A 19,270-nucleotide genomic window follows, 5' to 3' on the forward strand; every position below is an offset into this window, starting at 1 on the left:
GGCGTCTCATCGGAGACACGTGTGTCAGGTTTTCCAGAAACTGAGGGAGAACTGCCTCTTTGCCAAACTAGAGAAGTGTCTGAGGTAATGGAATTGAGTTTTCTGGGGTACATTATCTCACAAAGGGGACTGGCTATGGATCCATTCAAACTTTCTGCTGTCTTGTATTGGCCTCGGCCTAAGGTTCTGAAGGGACTGCAGCGTTTCTTAGGCTTTGCCAACTTCTACCGCAAAATTTATTAAGAATTTCTCTGCGATAGTGGTACCTCTCACAAACCTCACTAAGAAGGGAGCTAATCCTTCAAAGTGGATGAGAGAGGCAGACAGAGCCTTTGAGACGCTAAAGAAGGCCTTTTGCACTGCGCCAATCCTTACTCATCGAGACACTTCCCGACCTTTTGTCCTCGAGGTCGACGCCTCTGAGGTGGGTGTTGGGGCAGTTCTTTCACAGTATTCTGGGGTCCCTGAGAGGTTACATCCCTATGCCTTCTTCTCTCTGAAGCTCTCTCCAGCCGAGTGCAATTATGACATCAGCATTAGAGAGCTTCTGGGAGTAAAATTGGCTTTTCAAGAGTGGAGACATTGGCTAGAGGGTGCGGAACATCCCATTACAGTTTACACTGACCACAAAAATTTAGGGTACCTGGAGACTGCCAAGAGACTCAACTCCCGACAAGCTCGGTGGGCATTGTTTTTACCCGCTTCAATTTTCGCCTCACATATAAAAGCCAGGTTTCAAAAATGTGAAGGCAGATGCTCTGTCCAGTTGCTTCCCTGAGGCTGCTTCCATCCTAAGCTCTGAGCCAGAGACTATTCTTCCAACTAAATGTTTTCTGGCCGCCCTAGGGACCGCAGAGTTAATAGAGTACTTGTTCCCTCTTCTCGAGCCATCACAGGCAGAGAGTCCGCCTAACAAGCCCGAGGGGCGATGGTTTATACGTTAACCTTCGGTTAAAGGTTATCCAACAGCTTCATGACTCCAAGTCTGCAGGGCATCTGGGTGTTAAGAAAACACTTACCCTTGTTAAATGTCACGTTTGGTGGCCCAGTATGTCCGTGGATGTTAAGGCCTACATCCAGGCATTTAGTGTGTGTGCTCGATGTAAACTGTCTCAGTCCGCCCCTTCTGGTTCTTTGCTCCCACTACCCATTTCTCAGGTTCCATGGACTCACATCTCCATGGGCTTAATCACAGATTTGCCAAGGTCCTCTGGAAGTACGGTAATCTGGGTAGTGGTGTACCGCTTTAGTAAAATGGCCCATTTTATCCCACTTCCCGGATTGCCCTCGACCAGAGAATTGGCAGAATTGTTTTTGAATCATGTCTTTCGATTACACTGAGTGCCGGATGATATTGTTTCAGATAGAGGTGTTCAATTCATCTCTCGGTTCTGGCATTCTTTCTGGGTTGGGTAAAAAAATTTGTCTTTCTCTTCCGGTTTTCACCCAGAGAACAACAGTCAGGCGGAAAGGACTAACCAGACCCTGGAACAATATCTCTGGTGCTTCGTGTCAGACTGCCAGGAGGAATGGGCTGCCCATCTACCCTTTGTGGAGGTGGCTTAGAACAACTCTGGGCATGCTTCCACTAAGATGTCTCCGTTCATGTCCGTGGGGGGCAGGGATCCAAGGCTCTCTTCTCTGGCCGGGCCCTCCACTGATTCACCGGTGGTGGATCAATGGTTCGAGGATAGACGTCCCATTTGGTCGTCGGTTCACAGTGCGGTGGCGCAACAGAAGAAATTTTCTGATCGTTATCGAACTGTAGAGCAAAAGTTTAAGGTGGGAGATCAGGTGTGGGTCTCCACCCGGAACATTCCGCTGCGTCAGCCATCTTCCAAGTTGGGTCCTTGATTTATTGGTCCATACCCGGGGACACAGAAGATCAACGGAGTTACGTACAAGGTTGCTCTTCCACTGTCGATTCGAGGAGCAAACACCTTTCATGTATTACTTCTCAAATCGGCGGCCGACTCCGCCCCCTTCATTCAGACTCCACCCCCGTTGAAGGTCCAAGGGGTGTCAGAGTTTGAGGTGAACAGGATTTTGGACTCTCGTTTTGTCCAGAGGTCTCTCCAATACTTGGTAGATTGGAAGGGCTTTGGTCCAGAGGAGAGATGTTGGGTACCTGCGGATGAGTTGTTGGCAGCTTTCCACCGGGATAATCCAGGGAAAGCTCGCTTGGAGCTTTCTGAGCCGCCTCTTCAAGGGGGGGGAGGGGTAATGTAAGATCCTCACCTGTCTCGCACTCTGGTGTGACCAAAAAGGGTCTTCGTGGAGCTGCAGGAGAGGTTACGCGTGTCTCCATTGATACACCAGCTCTGACCCCTTTGCGAACCGATGCGGTGATGCATTCACGAGTGTGCCGGAGGGGAAGACTGCATGGCTTTTGGGGACAGCTTGGCCGGGCTAGTGGCAGCGCGCTGCGGCCGAGCTTGTCTCCGGTGCCTATTGCTGATTCCATTCCGGTATCCATGTCGATGTGCACTCTCGCAGAGCCTGTCGTGCATCCGCGTGTACGTTCAAAGACGGGTTCGCAAGGGGATATGCTGTCACGCATATGCGCTTCGCCGACCAGCGAAGGCAATAGCACCTGGCCGCAAGTTTAAAGTAGATTAGGGGGCCAGCGTTGGTCTAATTGACTAATGACCAACCAAAGCCTTGTACACAGGTGTAGGGCAGGATCATATAGGAAGTGGACACTTGGCACCCTGGGATTTGTTAGCAGGCACATAAAAGGTGGCCTCCCAGGTCGGTCAGTGCCCACTGTTATCCTTCCTTATCCAGGTGCAGGTCAGTACTGCTAGCTACTGACTGAAGATTACTGGGACTCCGTCTGGTCCAGTGGGACCCAGGACCCGTGACTTTCCGTGACGCATCCGTTTACCTGGTAAGTTGCACAGAGACTTATGCATGGATCGGGACTACTCCTGTCTTTCCTTTGCCCGGTATTTGCCCAGTGAAGTTTACCTGGACTTTGTTTATTTTTTTAATAAACCCATTTGACTTCATCCTCACTGGTCTGTTTCGTTGGTGCCTTGCATTACAGACGTGCTGTGGAGTGTCCGGAGGACCCCTGCTGGAAAGGTGAGTATTCCGAGCGCAGCGGGAGACCACGGAGCGGGAGTAATAGTAAGCGCTTCACTCCCGCTCCATGGTCACGTGACACAAACGAATCCTCGATGCAAAAAATTTGCATCGAGGAATTTTTTGTGTCATATTACTCAATTTAGTCGAGTATTCGTTGCAGCCCTAGCCCATATGTTGCAAAGTTTTGATGCAGAATCCACAAACATGCTATGTCTGAACGTGGTCTAAAGGGAAAATATATACTGCTGTCTTTTATAACCTCATCGCTGTGTAGCAGTGCAGACTTACAAGTGAATGGGGCCATAGTGTGACTAGCAAGTAGTGGTGACCCCAAAAAAAAAAATCACCAAAACACTGCTGGAGACACTGTGGCTTCTTTCACTTATGACACTACACAGCAATCTTTGGTTGAGCGACCGTTGTCGCGGCCAAAGTCGCCATGTTGCCCCAGCCAGTCTGTCAGTTATAATTTTGGACCCATGCTTGATGTTATCTAAAGAAAAAACTGTGTGTGAATCAAGCCTTAATCAAAAGGAAAAAAGTGCCAAAGACATGCATCGGTCCACTAATGTGATCTAGTTAATTCAGGTTCTTCAATCATCGAAGAAAGTATGAGACAGTATTAGTCAAGTAAGGGCGTGTCACTCCCAAACACATGCAGAGCACACAGTAGTATTACTTTGGCTACAAGTCGATGCCCGTCCTGATCCAAAATGATGACAGCGCGCACTGTGTAGAGAGTGGGGTCCTGCAGGAGATGGGAACAAAATGTGTCCTGAGAGCAAAGAAAACATATAGTCAAAGAGAAACTGTATGATCCAACCCAAAGCAAGCAGCCTGATACTAGACTTTATTACCGACGTCGGCCTTGTATATCTGGTATTACGTGGTTGACTTTAATGCAGATTTAAACCTCTCCATGTTGCTCTGGTCCCAATGCAGCAGCCTGGAAGATTCCCAGGATTGGTAAATTATTCCTACCAGAAAGGTTCCCATTGTGCCCGTCCACATGAAGTTCTCTGTACATGGATTTCTGCTCTGAAAACTGTTCTGTGCCCAGACAGACACCTGCCTCTCATTGTTTTCAGTGGGTATCCATGCTGCCACGAGCGGATGCCCTGCATTCGGATTGCAAAACTACCAGTAAAGGTACTCTGATCATTCCAGGGGTGCCCAACCTGTGGGCCTCCAGCTGTTGCAAAACTAACACTCCCAGCATGCCTGGACAGTCTACAGCTATTAGGGCGTGCTGGGAAGTTGTAGTTTTGCAAAAACTGGAGGGCCGCAGGTTGGGCACCCCTGGGTTAACCCATTAGATTGATCTAAGGTGTTTGACAGAGGAAAGGGACATCCTTTGTGAGCTAATCTCCCCCTTTCCCCAGTGACGTCATCACTGGGGGACTATCAATGGCCCCTTGGTCTGCTATAACTATCTGTCCAAGTAATTCAAAGCATTAGTGTATATTCACATACAGGCAGAGGTGCAGTTAAAAGCACATCAGAAAAATAAAACACAAAGCAATCTTTATGTGGTTGCAGTTTTTACATGTTAAGGTTAACGTCTTTCACCTATAAAAACTGCTACCACAAATAAACCATAGAAGCGTATGACGTTTTTTCCTGGTTCTGATGAAGTGCTAACTACACCTCAAGAAAACACACCCTAAGGGTCCATTCACACGTCCGTAGAATGGGTCCGCATCCGTTCCGCAATTCTGCGAAACGGGTGCGGACCGATTCATCCTCAATTGGCACAGAGAGGATGTGGAGCTCTGTACTTCCGGTCTGCGGCTCCAGAAAAAAATAGAACATGTCCTATTCTTGTCCACAATAGCGGACAAGAATAGGCATTTCTACAGGGGTGCCAGCCCGGTGTATTGCGGATCCGCAATACACTACGGACATGAGAATGGACCTTTAGAGCTCATGCACACGACTAGGGATGAGCGAATTGATTGTGGATGAAACATCCGAAGTCGATTCGCATAAAACTTTGTTAGAATACTGTACGGATCGAGCGCTTCGTACAGTATTAGAATGTATTGGCTCCGATCAGCTGAAGTTATCACTTGGCAAAGTCTCAGGTAATACCTTCAGAAATTCACTTGGAACCGAAACAGAGTTCGGTAAAAGGTTTTTAACACTAGAAATTAATTTCTGAAGTTATTACCCAAAGTCTTGCGAGACTTGGCCAAGTAATAACTTCGGCTCATAGGAGCCAATACATTCTAATACTGTACGGAGCGCTCGATCCGTACAGTATTCTAACAAATTTTTATGCGAATTGACTTCGGATGTTTCATCCAAAGTTGATGCGCTCATCCCTAGTCGTGTGCATGAGCCCTAAGGCGCCTTTCACACAGGTGTGAATTCCGCGCGGGTGCTATGCGTGAGGTGAATGCATTGGACCCGTACTGAATCCGGACCCATTCACTCCAATGGGGCTGTGCACATGAGCGGTGATTTTCACGCATCGCTTGCGCGTTGCGTAAAAATCGCAGCAAGCTCTATATTGTGCATTTTTCACGTAATGCAGGCCCCATAGAAGTGAATGGGGCTGCGTGCAAATTGCAAGCATCCTCAAGCAAGCGCGGATGCGGTGCGATTTTCACGCATGGTTGCTAGGAGACAATCGGGATGGGGACCCGATCTTTATTATTTTCCCTTATAACATGGTTATAAGGGAAAATAATAGCATTCTTAATACAGAATGCTAAGTAAATTAGGGATGGATGGGTTAAAAAATAAAATAATTAAACTCCCCTCATCCACTTGTTCACGCAGCCTGGCCTGTCTTCTTTCTTCTTCTTTGAGGACCTGGGAGGAAAAGGACCTTTGGTGATGTCACTGCGCTCATCACATGGTCTGTCACTTGGTCCATCATGGTGATGGACCATGTGATGAGCGCAGTGACGTCACCAAAGGTCCTTTTCCTCCCAGGTCCTCAAAGAAGAAGAAGAAAGAAGACAAGCCGGGCTGCGCAAACAAGTGATTGAGGTGAGTTTATTATTATTATTTTTTTTAACCCCTCCATCCCTAAGTTATTTAGCATTCTGTATTAAGAATGCTATTATTTTCCCTTATAACCATGTTATAAAGGGAAAATAATAAAATCTACACAACACCTAACCCAAACCCGAACTTCTGTGAAGAAGTCCGGGTTCGGGTCTGGGTACCAAACATGCCGATTTTTCTCACGCGCGTGCAAAACGCATTAAAACGCTTTGCACTCGTGCGAAAAAAATCACGCATTTTCCCGCAACGCATCCGCATCTTGTCCGGCCCTCACACGCGACGCCCGTGTGAAAGAGGCCTAAGGGTGTGTTTTCTTGAGGTGTAGTTAGCACTTCATCGGAAGTAGTTAGCACTTGATCAGAACCAGGAAAAAAACATCATACACTTCTATGGTTTATTTGTGGTAGCAGTTTTTACAGGTGAAAGACATTAACCTTAACATGTAAAAACTGCAACCACCTCAAGATTGCTTTGTGGTTAATTTTTCTGATGCTCTTTTAACTGCACCTCGCTCTGTACAGTATTCTAACAAAGTTTTATGTGAATCGACTTCGGATGTTTCTTCTGAAGTCGATTCGCTCATCCCTACAAACAACCGTTGTTGTTTTGCGGTCTGCAATTTGCGGATCCGCAAAACACGGATACCAGTTGTGTGCATTCCGCAATTTGCAGAACGGAATGGCTGGGCCCTAATAAACAGTCCTATCCTTGTCCATGAGGAGAATAATAGGACCTGTTCTATTTTTTTGCAGAACGGACATGCAGACAAGGAATGCACACAGAGTAATTTCCGTTTTTTCCGGTCCCATTGAGGCAAATGATTCTGATTAAGGGCTTAAAAAAAAAAAAAAAAAAATGAACGGACAAAAAAATTATTTTGTGTGCATGAGCCCATAGTGTTGATCAAATGACGACTTATGTAAGTCCCCTAAAGAAACAAAAAGAAAAAAGCATCATGGAACCCTGGTATTTCTCCAATCGGAAGGCAGAGGGAGACCCCTGCCTCACCTCACCCCCACAGATGCAGCGATTGACAGACTGCGGCATCCGAGTGGTTTAATGACCAGGTTTGACGTCACTGATCCTGGTCATTGCGGCTGGTATCCCATCATGTATGGAGCACATATAATTATGCATTAAGGGATTAAAGAGTAAGTACACTTTAAAAAACTTTTGAGATTTCATAGCGAGTGCCAAGACCCCTACCGACCTAAAACAAAGAGCGAGAGAAGAGCTGCTTAAGGCTTCGTTCACATCAGCGTTCAGCCTTTCCGTTTTGGAGCAGGAGAACAGAAAGGATGGATTCTGCACATAACTAAGCCGAACGGAACTTAAGGAAACATAGAAACATAGACCCTGTAGACTATCCTGGGGTCCGTTAGGTTTCCGCTCAGAAGATTTTTGAAGCGGAGACAAAAGTCCTGCATGCAGGACTTTTGTCTCCGCTTCAAAAAATTTCTTCTGAGCGGAAACCTAACGGGCCCCAGTATAGTCTATAGGGTCTTTAAAGGGTTTCTATCACTTGGTATGACATAATTAGCTGTCAGACACTAGCGATCTGCTAGTGTCTGCTCTGGCCAACCATCCTACTATAATCACTTGTGGGGCAGCGGTTTTGCTAAAAAACTAACTTTTATAAATATGCTAATGAGCCTCTAGGTGCTATGTGGGCGTCATTAGCACCTAGAGGCTCCGTCTACCTTCATACACAGCCGCCGCCCAGCGCGTCCCCTCCAGCCCGCCGCAGATCGCTAGTGTCTGACAGCTAATTATGTCATACGAAGTGATAGAAACCCTTTAAGTTCAGTTCAGCTCAGTTATGTGCAGAATCCGTCCTAAACGGAGCAGGAGAACGGAAAGGCTGAATGGTGATGTGAACAAAGCCTATCAGGTTGTGCTTTGGCTTCATACCAATGACATATCCTCAGGATAGGTAATCAATATCAGATCAGTGGGGGTCTGACTCTCGCCGATCAAAAATTTGAAGACTGCTCGTCCCATTCAAGTGAATGTATTATAATTCCACTGCTGCTGCAGGAGATGGAGCGCAGGTAATTGTGAACAGGAAGCAGCTCTCGCACGAACACCACTACCCCTTAAGGCCCCTTTCACCCGAGCGAGTATTCCGCAGGGGTGCAATGTGTGATGCGAATGCATTGCGCCCGCACGGAATCCAGACCCATTCATTTCAATGGGACTGTGTACATGAGCGTTGGTTTTCATGCATCACTTGTGCGTTGCGTGAAAAATCGCAGCATGTTCTATATTCTACGATTTTCACGCAACGCTGGCCCCATAGAAGTGAAGTGAATGGAGCTGCGTGGAAAATAAAAAATAAATAATAATAAAAAACGCATAGCATCCGCAAGCAAGTGCGGATGAGATTCATTTTCCACTGATGGTTGCTAAGAGATGTTGTTTGTAAACATTAAAAAAAATTTATCACGTGTGCAAAACGCATTGCACCCGGGCGGAAAAAACTGAACGCAATTGCAGACAAAACTGAATGGACTTGCTTGCGAAATCGCGCATTTTTCACTGAACGCATCCGGACCTAATCCGCTCGCGCTCGTCTGCAAGGGGCCTAAGACTGTTGATGGTAGGGGTGCTGGGAGTCAGACCTCCGCTGAGCTTTAGGATAGGTCACTGCACAACCCCTTTAAGATGGAAATAAAAAACCCTCATAGCCTTTGTATTGAGACAGTCTTCATTTCGGTCTTCAGCGCTTCTTATGCCTCGTTTAGCAGTCAGCAATGGTCTCCGCACTGGGACCCACTGATCAAAACCTTTCATATGTTGCTCTGACATTTCAAGATATGTAATAATATATAATAACTCGATACATTTTTTAACTCTAAGGTAAAACCACTAAAATATATAGTTTGGAATTGGCCTGCAGAAAATAAAAAAGCCCTTATATGGATTTATCCCTATAAAAAGAAAACGCTCTGGCTCTCCAAATCCGACGTGTTAAAAAACTCCCAAAAAAAACGCTCTGTAAGGTGCCCAAACGTGTGCGGTACTAAAGGGGTTAAACGCCGCCGCCGCCGCCACACACAGGCTATAAAGCACAGCACACGCCCCCACACATGACGTTACAGGTTAGTCCTCCGCCCTGTACCGGTAAACTCTCCATGGGACGGGTAGCAGGATCGCAGAGTTTGGTGGAAATCCCTTTAAATTCTAAGTTATTGTTAGCTCCGCCCACTCGCAGCTGCTACGTGTTTACCAATTACGCTCAAGCGCCGCACACGAGATCTGATGAAACTTCCAGTAACAGTAACCCCGCCCTCTCCCTCCCTGAACGCCATGACGTAGAGCATGCTGTTTACGAGGTGACGTCAAACGTACAGAAACTTCCAGAAACGTCTTACGTAAGACGTAATATTTTTTGCAAGTCACTGTAAGGGCCTGCGCCCTCTATTTCCCCCCTCTCTGACTTTCTAGCAGGTCCAGGCCGGCGGCAGTGCCTCATAATTGACCAACGCGCTGCGCTCTGACAACTGGGGAGACAGAACGGGGTAAAGAGAGCTGAATGCGCTCCTGACCCCTGATAGGAGGAGAAGGGAGCCTGTCAGTGACGTCACCCTGGCATGTTGGCGCTGCAGAGCGTGATTTGCCGCCGCACACTCAGTGACAGTTTAGTGGTGTGGTTTCGTTCTCTAATCCCATTGCACGCCTCTCGTGTTGCTCTTCGCTGATTGGCTGCCCGCCGCGTAGCCCTGCCCCCGGCTTGTGTACCTGTGGTTAACCTGCAGTGTGATTGGTGGATGGCGGGGTTGTCTGTTTTGCCGGGTGATGCGGAAGTGGTAGTCGGGCTGCGGGTACCCGGGCGGTGGATACACGAGGAAGCAGAAGGCGCTGCGAGCGGAGAGTCCTTTCAGCGTGTGTGAGAGAACCAGGTACAGCAGGGGCGGGCGGCCTCACACGGGCGCTTGTGTTATGTGGGCGTCGGGACGCGGCTGCAGTAACGGGCGTGTGTGGAATTACCTCAGACTGTGCGCCTGGTGTGAACGCGTGTCTGCTGTTATCAACTGTGGTGTTGTGAGGGGTTCTTCAGTGAGACCCCTGATAGAAAGCCCCTCTGAACCCCCCCCACTGCTTGTCTGCTGTCCTCCCACTCTATAAATAGCCTTTTCCACAAGGCGAGGATCTTTCATGATCATTGTCCTCTAAACATGGCTGGCGAACGATCATTTACTCATTTGTCCCATCTTTTAGGATGACTTAAAAATCGCTTGTCCTTGAGGGGGATGAATGATCGCAAGTACGATCCTACGTTAAACAAATAAAAAGACTGAGTGGAAACATAAATGCCAATAGACAAGTGCCGGCCAACTTGCTGTATGGCTGGTAGTCACTTGTGACAGGCAATGTATATAACAGGGATGTCCTTATGATCTCGTATATGCTATAGACCAGGGGTGGACAACCCGGGGGCCACATGCGGCTCTCGATACCATTCTGTGCGGCCCCCAAGCATCTGGTAGCCGACATGTATGTTACGTCTTGTTCATTTATGGTATATACTGTATGTGCAAAATGCCATAAAGCAGTTTTTCACTTGGTAAATGCCGCTTTAAGTTTTATTTTGGGCCCTTGGGATTGGTCTGATGTGGCCCCCAAACCAGAAAAGGCTGCGCTCTCCTGCTATGGACTATTCCTTTAAATGTCTCTGGCCTGATTCCCCCACCCACAAGACTGAGCTGTGATGTAAAGGTATTTCATCATCTCATATCTGCTGCTGTGAAAGACAAAGGAACCAAAGGTCGCTGGGAGAGCTGGAGGTGAGGGGTAGATCACATACATTCAGAATGTGTAGAAGTCGGCCTTGTATGAGATCAGAGGGATTCGTCTGTTCACCCCTAGACCTCCACCTCTTCTTCTGTAGTGACACTACTGCTCCCATCCTGCCTGGACAGCTGGGAGTACATGAAGCAGTCTGTTGCCTTGTGTATTCCTTATTATGGTTACTGGCTGTGTACAGAGTCCGCTGCGATGACTAAATTACCTCAGCCAAGTGTTCTCCGGGTGTGAGGAATGTAGGTCAGGACTGCCTAGGTGAACGTTGCTTATGAAAACAACCCCATGCCCCGGGATGAGGTTACATAATATCAATGTGATGCAATGCCTCAAAGCATTTTCCGCTTCCCTTACCCTAAAGCGAGATCAGCTTTAACCCCTATTTATCCCTCTTTTTCAGGAGAAAGCTCAGTAGATCTCTGTGTCCTGGAACGTGCGAGCATTGGGGGTCCCTTCTTCCCTGGGGCTCCCAGACATGCTGTCTTTGAAGAAGTATCTGACGGAGGGTCTTATCCAGTTCACCATTCTGTTGAGCCTCATGGGTGTGCGTGTGGACTTAGACTCGTATCTACCCTCTCACCTCCCCCCTCTGCATGAGATTATCCTGGGGCCTACTTCAGCCTATACTCAGACGCAGTTTCACAGCCTCCGTGGCACCACCGATGGCTATGGAGTGCACCCAAAGAGTGTGGACTTAGACCAGTTTTTCACCTCCCGCAGACTGTTAAGCCGTATGCGTGCCCTTGACAGACTGCAGGTGCCCAGTACAGAACTTGATGCGTGGCTGGTGCACAGGGAGGCGGACAACTCTGTGTCCAGTGCTCAGACTGGCTCCAGCCGATCCCCAGAAGGCCCTCAGGATCTCCCACCTACAGACAGCAGCCTCAGAGACAACCGAGAGACGGAGCAAGGACGTGGTACCGACGAGCTGGGAGCAACTGCGCAGTCTGAAAGTTCAGAGCTAAACAAGGAGGTAAGAGATGACTTGAGCTGCACTCCCACAAGTGTGACTGCAGTTTTTAACCCCCACCTTTCCATACCATACTCGGGCTACTTTCACACTAGCGTTTTTTGTGGATCTGCAAAAACGCCTCCTTTACAATAATGCAACCGCATGCCATCTGTCGTGAACGGATCCGGTTGTATTATGTCTTGTGTAGCCAAAACAGATCCTTCATGAACACCGTTGAAAGTCAATGGGGGACGGATCCGGTTTCTATTGTGTCAGAGAAAACAGATCCATCCCCATTGACTTACATTGTGTCAGGACGTATCCGTCTTGCTACGCACCACATCGCGGACAGAAAAACGCTGCTTGCAGCGTTAGTCTGTCCTCGATGGGAGCGCAACCAAATGGAACTGAATGCATTTTGGTGCGTTAGATTTTATTCAGTTCAGTATTGTCCCCATTGACAATGAATGGGGACAAAACTGAAGCGTTTTCATCCACTATTGAGATCCTAGGACGGATCTCAATAGTGAAATTGAAAACGCTAGTGTGAAAGTAGCCTCGCAGAGTTTCCAAATGCTAAGATCTTGGCTGCTGTCTTATGGGCTGGCGGTCTGGTTTAGCTGAGGTTTTGTAAATGATGATGATGATGATGATGATGATGAGGAGGAAACAAAGGCAGTGACTTAAATGTTACTCCAAGTAGTTTTTGGCCAGGGCCATTTTTTTCAAACATTGGTAAGGCTTCGTTCACATCTCCTGCAGCAGATTTGGCAGGCTGTTCCGGCAGAGAAGGCTGGATTTTGCCTGAGCAGCTATTGTCGAATTCTGTAGTTCACCGTCAGATCCCCATTGACTGTAATGAGGTCTGGCGGTGATCTGGCCACTTTGCGGTATAAATGCTGGGTTTCAGCAGGACAGAAACTGCTGCATGCAATGGCTTGCTGCAAATGTGAACACGGTCTAAGTAGCCACTGAGCTCCTTCCATGCAAATTCTGCAAGGACAGCTAAAACTGCTCTCAAGCCAGAGAAGAACCCAGATCTCAAGCAGGCCATACTTATTAGATAAATGTCAGTACTGGCTGACCACCTAACGTGTATGATGGGGGGGGCGCCTTACAACTCTCCCCTGATTAGAGGTGTCTTTGGAGATGAGAATTAGGGATGAGCGAATCGACTTCAGATGAAACATCCGAAGTCGATTCGCATAAAACTTCATTCTAATACTGTACGGAGCAGGAGCTCATACAGTATTAGAATGTATTGGCTCCGATGAGCCGAAGTTATTGCTCGTGAGACTTCGCACAATAACTTCATAAATAAATTTATACTGTAAAAAAAAAAATCCTGAACTCTGGTTCGGTTCTAAGGTACCATTTGGAACCGTACCAGAGTTCGGGAAATGCTTTTTTACAGTACAAATTAATTTATGAAGTTATTGTGCTAAGTCTCGCGAGACTTCACAAGGCAATAACTTCGGCTCATCGGAGCTAATGCAGTCTAATACTGTACGGAGCGCTCGCTCTGTACAGTATTGGAACAAAGTTTTATGCAAATCGACTTCAGATGTTTCATCCAAAGTCGATTCGCTCATCCCTAATAAGGATCAAGCAGTTGGATTTTGACTGCCCAATATTTTTATTCTTGGGGAGATAGGTGTATGGCAGTTACCTTCTCCCCTCTCCCTGTTCAGGACACATGCATGCTCAGCCAAGCTGAGGATGCGTGAGGATGTCGGGAGAGATCAGAGTTGGCCAAACCAGTGTTTGACCAATAGCTATATAATGTGAATGCCCAGCCTTAATATCCTGGATTTTTATTTTTATGTGGGAAGAGGGTGGTATGGGGCACTAGGTTCATTGAAATATCTGTGGTTTTTGATGATTAGTTGGGTTTCAACAAAGGTGAGCCCCACATGGTCTTGTGTGAGTGGAGGGTGGCACAGAACCATGGCATGGCTGTACACGATACAGCATGATCACATGCCCGGGCTTGTGTCTGGATTTGTTTATACAGGGTTTGATGCGGAGGGTGGGGGCTGTTTTCCTGCCGCTCTTTGACATGTGAGAGTTGAGTAGTCTGCATTGCAGACAGGAATAGGGTTACTTTACATTGCTTCAGAGCCAAGAGCATGTGATCGAACATTAAACCGTGGGCTTGGCGAATGTTTCTAGGAGTGTTAATACTGTGCCCGTACAGTATGTGCAGAGATTGTATGACATGGTGGAGAGAGATTGTGACCACAATGCAGACCTAACCGGAGAGAGCCCCACTTTATAGTATGTGATCCTCTGTGTCCAGGGAGGGATTAGAGCGGCACTTGGTGTTAGCTGCCATGTAACACAAAAACCCCCTCACATGACTGAAGGGGATTTATTTGTGTTTTCTTCTGTAGAGTTCCCGCCTCAGTATTGGGGTCCATTCACACGTCCGCAAAATGGGTCTGCATCCATTTTGACATTCTAATACTGTCCGCAATTCCCACTGATTTGACCTAGTACAGATAATTTTTTAGATAGAACATGCCCCCGGCCAGCTTCTTTTTCGATGATGAACAGTATAAAGTACAATATAATGTCACAGTTCATATTATACATGGGCGTTACAACATGTTTCAGGCATTTTTCCTCATCAGTGGCTCTATTTGATCTGTAGATGATATTTTGTGTGAATGGGTAGACCGTACAGCTTGGCTGTCCCCTCTCGGGTTGGGGATGAAGGGACAAGCAGCTGTTATTTGTGTCACCCAGGGAGCATGAGCAAAGGTGACAGGTGTCTGCTCCGCGCTTGCACAATACAGAGGCTCTGTGAGTTATGTGAAGCGAGGCAGTCTTATAACCATGTTCGCAGGCAGTACACAGCTCCCGTGTCGCGGCAGTCATGTGACATGACGTAAATATTGGGGCACAGGATGGCATCACAAACTGTGCTGGACTTGTGCCTGTAATCCATGGGCTTCTTTGGCTGCTGTTTGAATATCCTGCACGCGATCTGTTGTTTCCCCCTCCTCAAGCAGATGGTGTCAGTCTGGTGCCTGTCCTTGTGCAGCCCATACAAGAACATGACCCTGACCTTGATGGCTTCTGTGAGAGGGATAACACAGTGACAATAGATCTCTGTAAATCACAGGACTCTGAACGGCGCTAACATTTAATAATGTATTTGATTTAAGTCACGCCATAAAGTGAAGGCATAGCTATAGAATTACAGCGTCACAGCTTGGTGTAGCGAGCAGGTCTGTCTGTGCCTGTTCTTTTTCCTGGGTTGCTTGAAATGCTCCTTAATTTACTTTTCTTCCTTTGTAGGAAATTGATCCAATAGATATTTTATGGCTTCAGGATATTGACCTTGGAGCTGGGCGTGAAGATTTTGAGAGTCGAGGACGCCACAAGGACAATGAAGATATCTGGGAGTCTTTACATGATGACCCAGGAAGTGAAGCCGTGCAGCCCAGGGTGCAAGTGGATGGAGAGACCGGGGAAAATGTGCCACAGGAGGTGGGTGCTCCCCATATGAGATTAACTCACTACAGTTTAGTCTGTGTTCCATTGTAGCCATCAGAGCGAAGTGGGGTGCCGTTAGTAATCCTTCATCTGCATCTAGGTCACTGTACTTCCCAATTCCTGGCCCTTCCTCTACCTCTGTGGGGAACGTCCCAGTCTCCTCTATTCAGTTGCCAAAAATCTAATGGAGGTCGTATTTACCCCTCATTATATTGTTTTGATAATGATTATTATTTTTCTTAACGTGTTGATGGCTTGTTCTACAGGGTCAGACTGCTATGTCTTTGGCGGAGTGCCTGAGTCTTCTGGATGACACTTTCCAGTTTGCCAATTCTTCTGAGGTAATTCAGTGCCCTCTGACCTGTTCTGTTAGGTTCCTTGTGACCACTTGAGCAATGCAATCTGATTTCTGCTCTGTGCAGTTTACGGCTCCGGACTCCCAGAGTATCCTGGACACAGAATCAGACCCAGTGACTTTAGATCAGGCAGATGCTCTTCTGTCCCCTTTTCTACCAGATATGGAGTCACCTCTTGATCTGGAGGAGCAGTGGCAGGACCTGATGTCAATCATGGATATGCAGGTATTTTGTTTTGCAGTAAGCCAAGTAAAATGATATTAATGTGTTTTATCGTGCATTTCTGACTATGGGGAGCACCCAGGTTTAGACAGTCCAAACAATAAAGGTCCAGTTTTAGTTAGACGCTGCAACCTTTTTATACAGTTTTTGCACCCAAAAATTGGGAACACACTTGGCAAAGCGATGTACACTAAACCTGTACAGCAGAATGGAGGCCCTGCTGGTCCATACCACAGTGAGCAACTGTTGGACACTGGAAGCAATACTTCAAAGAGAAACAACCTGCGTAATATAGTGTGCATTGGGGCATGCCACATATCAGGCTATAGGCACAGTTTTATAGACCTGCAGTGTACATGAGCCCTTATAGTCTAGGTGTCAAGAATAGACCCTAACGAACATAGACAGGGAAGTAGGGTCACATGTTATGGTGGTAAGTTACTAAGCATGTTGTAACCAGGGTGTTAGTCTTTCAGAATGACTTCATATTCCTGACTTCACATTGTCTTTCTTCTTCAGCCAATGGATACTACTGAGGATCCACTATATCTGAGTCTAGACCCATCAATGCAGCAAAATGGCAACCTGGAAGCACCATCTCTTCAAGGCTGTGCTCAAAACATGACGCTCTTTACTCCTTCGATGGAAGCTTTTCCAGTCTCTGAGTCACCGCTGCCTCAGCTATCTTCTCACAACTCCAGTGATATCCATTCCACTTTTGGATTTACCAATCTGACAGGGATTCTTTTCCCCTCACAGCTAAATAGCACATCTAATGAAACTTCAAGCAGTGACCTACAGGACCCCCTTGGTGGCATCTTGGGAGATGCTTTATTTGATGAAATTAGTCTAATGGACTTGGCTTTTGAGGAAGGCTTTAGCCAAATGCAAGCTTCTCAACTTCAGGAAGAGTTGGATTCAGATTCTGGTTTGTCCCTTGATTCACATCGAAGTCCAGCATCACCTAGCGGTTCTGAGACCTCTTCTTCTACATGCTCCTCCTCCTCATCTTTCTCTGAGGAAGGAGCAGTGGGATACAGCTCTGACTCTGAATTGGTGGAACCAGAGGAGGTTGAGGAAGCCAGCGGTTACCAACCAGAATACAGCAAATTTTGCAGAATGAGCTCCCAGGACCCTAGTCGATTTAATCGCTTGCCTTTCCTTGAACATGTTGGACACAACCATACTTACAACATGGTTCCTGAGGAACCAGAGGAGCCACCGCTACCTATATCAGGGAGAGGGAACCGAAGGCAAGGGACATTCCTAGATAGACAGGCAGGACGAGATGAGCAACGAGCTAGAGCTATGAAGATCCCCTTCAGTAATGACAAAATTATTAATCTGCCTGTGGAAGAGTTCAATGAGCTTCTTACTAAATACCAGCTTAGTGAGGCACAGCTTTGCTTGGTACGTGACATCCGTAGACGAGGAAAGAACAAGATGGCTGCCCAGAACTGCCGCAAGAGGAAATTGGACACCATTCTGAATCTGGAGCAGGAAGTAAAACGCTTGAACCGAGAACGTAGCTCTCAACTGCGAGAAAAAGGAGAAAACTTGAGATCACTCCAGAGAATGAAACAGGAAGTGGAGAACCTGTATCAGGAAGTGTTTAGCCAGCTAAGAGACCAAGAAGGTCGACCATACTCTCCTCAGCGCTATGCCCTGCACTACACAAGCAATGGTAATGTAGTACTGATGCCACGCAATGCTGAGGGCCAGCAGAATCGACGGCCAGAGAGAAAGGATCGGAGGAAGTGACGCATCTCTATTTGAAATCAGGAATGTTACAGGACAGGGGTGTGGGCCGTGCTTTCCTTCAGGCCTCTGTATCAAACCTTTCACACAAGACTGACCCCAGTGAGTGATGAGGTAGATTTCTACACATACTGAGGGCCAGGGACTGTGTCCTGTCTCTGTCGGGGCCCCGTTTGTCCAGGAATGAGGAGGAGGCCAGCCAGGCCTGAGGGCAGAAGCATGCCCTGAAATCGTAAAACTAAGAAGTTGACAAAGGCAGGGTGAAAGACCATTTTTTGTTTAATTCTTGATCTTCTACCATGTCTAGAATGTAGGCAAATGTGTGTCAGGAAGTGAAGAGTAACCTTGCATGAGGGTAAGCCGTTTCAATGAGCTGTCCGTACTGGACACACAGTGCTTCAATGATGTGGGATAAGTACCCTAATTGATAAAGGAGATCTGAGCCTCATAAAGTCTAGTACCAGCCTTTGGCTTTCAGTGCCCCGCTGGTTTTGTAAGGCTCTGTTACTCCTGGTAAGGTCTGATGATCAAATTAAGGGTAGTTTCTCTTAATTCACTTTAATTCTAATGTATCAGTTTAGAATTTCCCAAGGTAAAGATTGTATTGCCCCTTACTGACAGACAGGGCATGACCCAATTACACAAAGTCTGCTTACCAGTTCTAGCACCATTCAGAGGATTGTGGGCAGGATAGTATTATGGGTTCCAATTCTGATTTGCAGGAATTTTATTCACTGAGGGATTATAAGAAGAATCCTTCACTCATTGTATTAAATGCACATGATCAGTTAGGTTTAGAGTTTGCAGAGTGTGATAACTATGCACGTTCCATATTACATCCTACTGGAACTAGTACAAATATGTATTGAACGCTTTTTTTTTTTATTTTTTTTTTTATTTATTTATTTGAAATAAACTGATTTTGTGATATTCTCTCAACTCAGTGTTATTTCATTTGTTTAATTTAAGCGAAAAGAAATATGGTAACGTCAAAATGCTTCTGATAATTAAAAATGTTCAGTGTTTGTTACTGTGCATATATATTTACTTGCAAGTAAATCACTGAACGTCCAGCCATCAGTGGGTGAAATATCTTCCTTCTGTAAATGCGTGGATCCTCTGCAGGTGCACTGACTGTACAAGTAAGACATTGTTGGGGTTGTCTGAGATTTTCTTATTGTCTCCACCATCCTTTTTCAGCTGTAGGAAATTACAGGTTGTTGTGTTGGAGCTTCAACTCCTCCGGTTTTTTTTTTTCCAATTTTTTTTTTTTTTTTCACTTCAGCAAATGGCATTTATCATGTAGAGAAAGTTAATACAAGGCACTTACTAATGTATTGTGATTGTCCATATTGCTTCCTTTGCTGACTGGGTTCATTTTTCCATCACATTATACACTGCTACCTTTCAGGAGGTCCATGCAGGACTTTTTACATCTGAAATAACAGATCTGATGGAAATGGAAGCCAAATCCGTTTTAATTTTTCTGTTCTTCTGACTCATCAGAACAGAAAAATAACTGATATGAACTCCCCCCCCCAACCCTGTTCTTAAAAGGAGTCTGGCAGAAGAT

The 19,270-nt window shown here is 46.6% G+C and overlaps 2 protein-coding genes across 4 annotated transcripts in view; one reads left to right on the forward strand and one right to left on the reverse strand.

The window, feature by feature from the left end:
• Positions 1–9,384, reverse strand: part of COPZ2 (COPI coat complex subunit zeta 2) — a 36,128-nt gene extending 26,744 nt beyond the window's left edge. The window contains exons 1-2 of one of the 2 annotated variants that reach the window (XM_040435647.1): positions 9,227–9,384; positions 3,770–3,838 (exon numbers count right to left, since the gene is read on the reverse strand). In XM_040435647.1, coding sequence (XP_040291581.1) covers positions 3,770–3,838; positions 9,227–9,241 — 84 coding nt within the window. In that variant the 5' untranslated portion in view covers positions 9,242–9,384. Of the gene's footprint in view, positions 1–3,769; positions 3,866–9,226 lie in introns of both variants that reach the window. The other variant, XM_040435646.1, reaches the window with a different exon arrangement.
• A 473-nt stretch (positions 9,385–9,857) lies between these two features.
• NFE2L1 (nuclear factor, erythroid 2 like 1) lies at positions 9,858–18,636 on the forward strand. Of its 2 annotated transcripts, XM_040434783.1 has the most exons (6): positions 9,858–10,007; positions 11,309–11,881; positions 15,164–15,355; positions 15,628–15,702; positions 15,784–15,942; positions 16,459–18,636. In XM_040434783.1, the coding sequence occupies exons 2-6, from the start codon at positions 11,384–11,386 to the stop codon at positions 17,698–17,700; spliced, it is 2,166 nt and encodes a 721-aa protein (XP_040290717.1). In that variant the 5' UTR covers positions 9,858–10,007; positions 11,309–11,383; the 3' UTR covers positions 17,701–18,636. The 2 variants fall into 2 exon arrangements, with proteins under 2 accessions (XP_040290717.1, XP_040290718.1); XM_040434784.1 differs by lacking the exon at positions 15,784–15,942.
• Positions 18,637–19,270: the final 634 nt, after the last annotated feature.

Source organism: Bufo bufo, chromosome 6 (genome assembly GCF_905171765.1).
Source record: "Bufo bufo chromosome 6, aBufBuf1.1, whole genome shotgun sequence".
Taxonomy (NCBI): Eukaryota; Metazoa; Chordata; class Amphibia; order Anura; family Bufonidae; genus Bufo; species Bufo bufo.

What these genes read in the sequence shown, in the direction of transcription:
- NFE2L1 (XM_040434783.1), top strand. Translation starts at nt 11,384, where the DNA reads ATGCTGTCTTTGAAGAAGTATCTGACGGAGGGTCTTATCCAGTTCACC. An exon ending in GTTCAGAGCTAAACAAGGAG is followed by an intron (nt 11,882 to 15,163) that starts GTAAGAGATGAC and finishes CTTCCTTTGTAG; the next exon opens with GAAATTGATCCAATAGATAT. An exon ending in AGTTTGCCAATTCTTCTGAG is followed by an intron (nt 15,703 to 15,783) that starts GTAATTCAGTGC and finishes TGCTCTGTGCAG; the next exon opens with TTTACGGCTCCGGACTCCCA.